General features: G+C 40.0%; 1 protein-coding gene across 1 annotated transcript; it reads right to left on the bottom strand.

Moving 5' to 3' along the window:
• Nucleotides 1-2,251: 2,251 nt before the first annotated feature.
• CLDN8 (claudin 8) lies at nucleotides 2,252-4,527 on the bottom strand (the record flags this gene model as incomplete). The annotated part of the gene is made up of 1 exon (XM_080816487.1): nucleotides 2,252-4,527. The coding sequence occupies one exon, from the start codon at nucleotides 4,525-4,527 to the stop codon at nucleotides 3,850-3,852; it is 678 nt and encodes a 225-aa protein (XP_080672613.1). The 3' UTR covers nucleotides 2,252-3,849.
• Nucleotides 4,528-7,306: the final 2,779 nt, after the last annotated feature.

Below are 7,306 nucleotides of genomic sequence, written 5' to 3'. Positions count from 1 at the left end.
TTCTGGCAGAGCCTGAAGATCTGCAGAAAGCAGGCCTCCCGGCTCTGCCTGTTGGCTGGGTCCCACCTGCTGCTCTGCTTTGCATACAGAGGAGTTGGGTCAGGACTAAAAGGAGAGGTTGCAGGGATCCAGGCAGCTCTGGGAGGCCTTCTCAAGAGGCGAAGGAGGTCTGGAGAATTTGAAATACAAAGCCTATGACAGGAATCCAGAAAAACACAATGTATTCCAAGGGGAAAAAATGATGGAGGTCAGAAACTAAGAAGCAGCAAATCTTATATAGTTTAAGACAGGGAAGAAAAGGAAAAAAAACGTATAGCCAAAACTGATGGTGAGGTCTACCCCAGGGTCAGGGGGAAAGGGTGCTGTGACCAGGGAGGCATAGGGAGCCTAGGGGATGAGGTGGTGAGATCACACGGTTCACAAAGTTTACTCTAGAAGAGATGCCTTTGGACAATATTGCAGTAGGAAGAACACAGGCTCTTGAATTAGGGTATATATATATATATGTATATACATATACACAGGTACATGTATGATGTTCTATAACCATCTTCTTGAGACACCGTGTTCTCATGATCTCATATGTAATTCACAGAATGTTAGAAGATTGATATGGTAAAGAAGGAAAAGCACCAATCACACGATAGGCATGCGGTGAAGGCTACATTTCTTGCTCCTGCTTCTTTGAAAACAAAAACATCCCTGAATCCCTGAAACTTAGCATGGTTCAGCCTAATGACTGTTTTTGCAGTGCATGAGAGAGTCATTGTGAATACAGAATCAGTGGACAGGGTCCCTGGTGGGGCAGAAGGTGGTACAGTGGGAAAGAAGGAAAAAGAAGGAGAAAGAAAGAAAGAAAGAAAGAAAGAAAGAAAGAAAGAAAGAAAGAACGAACCCAGCTCTAAGGTCAGGTTATAAAACCATGTCTTCTGTGTTCTTTCCATCACGTCATCTTGTTTCTCCATAAAACTACATTATAAAACAACATTATAAAACGTCCTCTTGTACATAACGTGCTCCTAGTCAAACCGTTTCCCAGTGCCAGTGCCTCTCTTTCAAGATATTGAACAAGCCCTTTGGCATGTGGATTATTCTAGTTTCTGGACATTGACTTCGTAATTGTGATCATACTAGTTATACCCTGATGGTACCCTGTGATAAAGTTGGCTGTGACGCTTCTAAGACAGATCTCCCTCCCCACAGTTATCATCCACTGAGGCATTTGGACCTACTTTCTGGCCGTGGAGCATTCCTACAAGGATTATGGGAGTGGGGTGAGGTGCATTTTAGGAAGAACTGAGGTAGGAATGTGGTGGGGCCTGAAGCGAGAAGATCCTGCAGGTCCTGACACACGTCTGGAAGGCTTTTTCAACCAGATAGGAAAGAGCTGAGGTGACAGAAACTGTGGTAATTTGGAGAAAGATTTCAGAAGTACTCGCGAGGTGTCATAAGGAAAACTAGTGATGTTATAATTCTGTTGTAGAGAAAAGAAGGGAAAAATAAGAATTGAATTTGGGGTTTTCGGGAGAGCTTTCTAGGTAAAGAGGATGTTTGGTCAAGACTGGTATTTAGCAGATCGGATTACTTCTCCAAAGTGCTCGGTTTTCCCCGCTTTTCTGCTCTCATGAATGGTGCGACCCAAGGGGGCAAGCCTGCCTAGGATAAATTAGCACTCAAGTGTTGCAAAATCACCAACCCTAGAGGAAAAACAAAACAAAACAAAACAAAACACTAAAACTTTTCCCAGCTAATACTGGTGAAGCATGTCATTTCCACATACAAAGATCCATTGATAAACTGAATGCTCCCGATGAAAATCGACTTTCCCTGAAGAGAAAGGGCTATGAAGTCATATGGTCCTTCTTTCTCCCAACTCTATTGGGTCATCACTGACCTGTCCCCATATGCCCTCATCTGTGATGATCTTTAACGATATAATTCATATAAAGCAGGGGAGTTCCTAGCATATGACATTAATCACTAGTATTAGTTAATGTTATTTCTTTTTTTTAAAGATTTTATTTATTTATTTGACAGACAGAGATCACAAGTAGGCAGAGAGGCAGGCAGAGAGAGGAGGAAGCAGGCTCCCTGCAGAGCAGAGAGCCCGATGTGGGGCTCGATCCCAGGACCCTAGGATCATGACCTGAGCTGAAGGCAGAGGCTTTAACCCACTGAGCCATCCAGGCGCCCCAGTTAATGTTATTTCTTGAAGTAGAAACTTATTTAGCTATGGAAAGTTTTTATAGCAATGGCTTAATAGTGGTTTAATAGAAAAGGCTTAAACATACATAATATTTATGGTATATACATTTGCTGGACCCTATAGCACTATCTTAATACATTACAAATACATTGTCCACATCAAATATTAATGCGTGAATACAATGATTATAAAGAACAATGTTGTTAAATAATATGTAGTATTTTATAGTCTCAAAAATTAATGTTATATCTACCTTTATATTTAAAATGTGTCTTCTTTTTAAATTAGAAAGCTGAAAATATCAGGATTTAAAAAACTCTTTAAAATTAATAAACAGAAAAAAGAAGAATGAAAAAATATCAAATTTATATAAAAGGCACAATTTATTAATATAAAGGACATAAAGTAGATATTATATATATAGTCATTTAAGCTAGAAAAATATGGATACAAACTTTCAAAGTGAATTATCAGTTGCATCAAATCTGGGGGAAAACAAAGATATAGTATTTCTCTACACCTTAGTAAGAATGAATAAAAAATTGAATTAGTAAATATTTACTTTCGATGGGATTGAAATGACAATTTAAACTTCAGTATCTACAGATATCTTAGGAGCAGATAGGTATACAAAGGATGAATTATTTTTGTTTTTTGGTAAGCTACTAAAAACTAAGGCATATTATTGTCCTATCCTGTTATTTATATTAATAAAAGTCCAAAGCCTGTATTCAAATAGTTATTAAAATATTCACATACATACATGTTTTCTTGTCAAATTCCATCCTTCTCTGACCATAGCAACTTCAGAGAAAAAAACAAAAACAAAAAAAAACAAAAAACACTAAGTTTCCTGAAGTCTTCAATGTTTCTTAGACTATGGTTTTATCTTTCTTCTTAGTATAGCCCTGGAAAAGCAGTTTGAATGCAAAGCCGCTTGACAAAATATCTGCCTTTTAAAAGATGTTCATTTAATATACAAGAGAAGAAAGGCCTCTAGGGAAAGAGGATAAAGGAGTTAGAATTTCTAACTTTTAGGTTGAAAAACAAGATATCAGAAAGCCATTTATAGTTTTCTTTATGCTGTTGATTAAAGCCTTCGTTTTAACCTTAGTTATAAATTGAGCACGTTAATCACTAAGCTGTCTTCACACAATTAATATTAACCTTCTTCAATCTTATCCCCGATTCCCCTGAAAAGCAATAGTTGAATTTTATTTATTCAGTGTATTGAATCCGTATTTCATTTAAAAGAGAACCCGGTAAGCCTGTCTCTATTTATGTGAGATATAAACGTCATGCTGATCTACATGCATAATGCTGTGTCATAGAGAAATCACAGTTGTAAAATAATACAGTCTTTAACAATGTCATTCTGAAGTAACTGGTGAAAGGAAAAGATGCATGAATCATTTTAGAAAACATACTACTGCACTTCCTAGAACAATCAAAGTACTGTGTGTAATACCTCATTCTGCTGAAGTAGCTTATAGAATCGTAAATAGCCAATGCACAGTTCCTGTCATTAATGCTAGGCAGTTAAGAACGGCAAATCAATGTTCCTTTGGGTTCCATTTTTAGAAAACAGAGGGCATTTCAGTCATTTGCATGGCTTTATCGGTAAAGTTAAAAACTAGACCCAACTACACATACTGACTTCTGGAATACACGCTCGGTGACTTCTTTTCCATGTGATAGCTTTTCTGGGTTGTGCGATGGGAAGGGACGGAGTATCTGTAGCTTCTGCTCTTTTCAGTGCGACAGGAAACACAGCAGAACAGTGCCCCTCCAGCGATCAGCACCAGCGCGGCGGTCCAGCCTATGTAGAGAGCATCTCCCAGCTCGTGCTTTTGGGCGGTCTCCACTATCGGGCTGTAGAACTCTCTGATGATGGAGTTGGCAACCCAGCTCACCGGGATTAGCACCAGCACGCCCGTGACGATGAAGATGATCCCAGCCGTTAGTAAGATGTGACTCTTCACCTTCTCGTCGTCCCCAGTGCACCTGGTGCATTTCATGCCCAGGACAGCGGTCATGAAAGCCAGGAAGGACAGCACAGAAGCAGCACACATCAGCCCTCTGGATGCCTGTAGGTCTGGAGAGAGAGCCAGCAGGGAATCATAGACTTTGCACTGCATCCTGATGTTAGCTTGCCTCACGCAATTCATCCACAGTCCTTCCCAGAAGTTTTCAAAAACCACAATGTTGCTTCCGATGAAGGCAGACACTCTCCACTGAGGCATGATGGTGACAGCCAACGTGCCCACCATGCCAACACCACCAAGCACCAGTCCAGCGATCTGCAGGGCGTAGGTAGCCATCGTCCTCTGGGATGGGTTTTATCCTACCCGAGACCTGAGCCGGTAGGGCTACTCTGAAGAGAGTTTCTCTGTGCCTCAGGAGAGAACAGTTTTCCTGTCGTAATGATCCTCAGAGCCTGGTGGTTTTTCAGAGCTGCTTTGCTACTTCTAGCCAGATTAAAGCCAGTGTTGGCTGGCTGAAGTGCCCCCCCCCCTTACACTGACTAGGACAGGTAAACTTACAAATCAGGCGGGGCAACTTTCTCAGCCAATAAGAGGGGGATGGTAACCCAGGTGTGTCTAAACCGGCAAGAGATACTTGGAACGACTGGGCCTGCACATAAACATTCTTTGTACTTCTCAGTTTTCCAAGAAGACAGCCGTATGTTTACCTGCAGGCACAATTAGGAGAGTTTGCACAATCATCAAGAAACGCACCAATCTCTTGCGACATCAAAGGTGTACTTTGTACAGGCAATTCTGAAACTCTTCATAAGGGCTGCTGTGACCATGGCATGAAATAAAATTAATCTGCCTAAGAAATTGACTAGGACTGTCAGAATGCCAAAGTGAAAGGAGAGTAGGGGATTGATAGATTGCTCCTACCTGGGGAACCACATTCTTTGAAACACATGTGATCCAAGTGGTTGATTTAATGTGTCTACAATTTCAAAGCAAGCTTGACTATGGTGAAATCAGGGAACTGATCACACCAAGGACAAAATAAGGCGAAAGTAATTAAATATACAAGATTGCCCCCCCCCACACCGTGGTACCAAACACATATTGTTCTCTTTTGAGCCAAGAAAACCCCTTTATTCATATTTTCCCAATAATCTTGATTTATGAGAAAAAACAGCTGTAAAACAATAAATTAATCCAAATGATTTTCTCATGTAGCAAGCACTCAGGATAACCCACGATGAAGTGATTTACAGATCAGTCTTCTTTTGTGGCTCTATCTTTGCTGCTCTGTCTTCCTATACTGAAGGAACTCAAATTCTGCAGATGGTACAAGACTCCTGGGTCTATATACGTGGCTGATATTTCTATATACAATATTTTTGGGATGAGGTGACTGTGTTCTTGAATCGACTTGTATTAGGTGTTAACTAAACTGGTTTTTAATACCATGTATGCAGGGAGAGATAGGAGCCCCCAAATGTAAAGCGATTTGAACTGTTTCTTCTCAAAATAATGATGATGGCAGCGGTGGTACAGAAATAAACATGCATGTTGATTTGGGAAACCTCCACTACCAATTTTTTCTGGAGATCCACAGGAATGCTCTTCCTTTTCAAATCTTTTCAAATTTCAAGCTGTACTTTAATCTTATCTTTACATCATAAAAACAGTCTTTTCTTTACCATCTTACTTCTTCCTTGATTCCTTGCATGACCTGAACTCTAAGTGGGGGCGAAGGTGTTTCTTGCTCACTTAATAAACTTTGAAATTTTAGTGGCTCCAAAAATTTGAGAAGTTTGCAGAGGTTATGGAAACAAAAGTGGTACACGGCAGGGAGGGGAAGAGAAAGATGCCAGAGTGAACTGTCTTTGGAAAAACAAATAAAACAAAAGAAATGGATAGTAGCCCAAGTTGTTACTTTATTAGATGGGACAGGATGAAAGTTAGAAAATTAACACTTGATATTTACAATAATTGTCTCACTTGTTGCCTTGTTAAAGAGTGAACTGTAGGGTGTTCCTTATGTTGACAGAAATATCTAGCATTTTCTCCTTCAGACTTGTATCAGTTAAAGATTTGTGGTGGAGAGGGAAATAGGTTGATTTTGGAAAAATACTCTGTCATCCACAGTGAAATAATTGACATCAAAAGAGCAGATTACTTTTTTTTTTTTTTTAAGATTTTATTTATTTATGTGACAGACAGAGACCACAAGTAGTCACAGAGGCAGGCAGAGAGAGAGGGGGAAGCAGGCTCCCTGCTGAGCAGAGAGCCCTATCCCAGGGTCCTGGGATCATGACCTGAGCCAAAGGCAGAGGCTTTAACCCACTGAGCCACCCAGGTGCCCTTACTTTTTATTTTTAATTCCTGGGAAAAGGAGTGGCAGAGCTCGTTGAATTAATGACTAAATATAAATTACATAAATACTATACATATACACATACACATATATGCACATGTAGGGAATCAAATCAAATTTCTTTTCTAAATTCATGTGTGACATATTTTTAAGAGCTCTGTTTAGGTATTGCTGAATATCCCCATAAAAGTGGGAAAATTTGAGGCAAAAACAGGAAATTACATATGTGAGAGTTTGTGCCTTCCTAGGAGCGTCCTCCTTGGTACACACTGAGGCACCTGTTGAATTCGTGTGCTAACAGACCTTTCCTCCCATAGGCATTGAGCTTTACCAGGACCTTACTTTACAAAAATATATTTTCCTCATTTCAAAAATATTAGTACTCTACCACTGAAATTGTCCCGGCCAGAAGATTAGGATCAGAATAAGAAACCAACCCTGGGTTCATGTTAGAATAATTAAAGAGGTAGCTGTCCTAGCAGAAACTAGCCCAGGGCACCCAGGCAGGTTTCTTATCACACAGTGATCCAGCTAACCTCGTGATATTTTGAGGTAAGTGTGCCCTAAGGGTCGTAGGAAATGAGAAAGACAGAGAAAAATGCTAATACCAAGTTGCGAGGGACAGAGAGGCCTAAATTCAGAAATTAAACAGTCAAGTTGACTGCTTAACCTGCTTTTCTACATTATGTCTCTACGAAACGACTAACTTGCCTGCAAAATTCAGAAAGCAATGATAGTTGGGGAAAAACAGACTGA

This window comes from Martes martes, assembly GCF_963455335.1.
Source record: "Martes martes genome assembly, chromosome: 1".
NCBI classification, from domain to species: domain Eukaryota; kingdom Metazoa; phylum Chordata; class Mammalia; order Carnivora; family Mustelidae; genus Martes; species Martes martes.
This window is presented reverse-complemented; position numbering and strand designations above follow the sequence as displayed.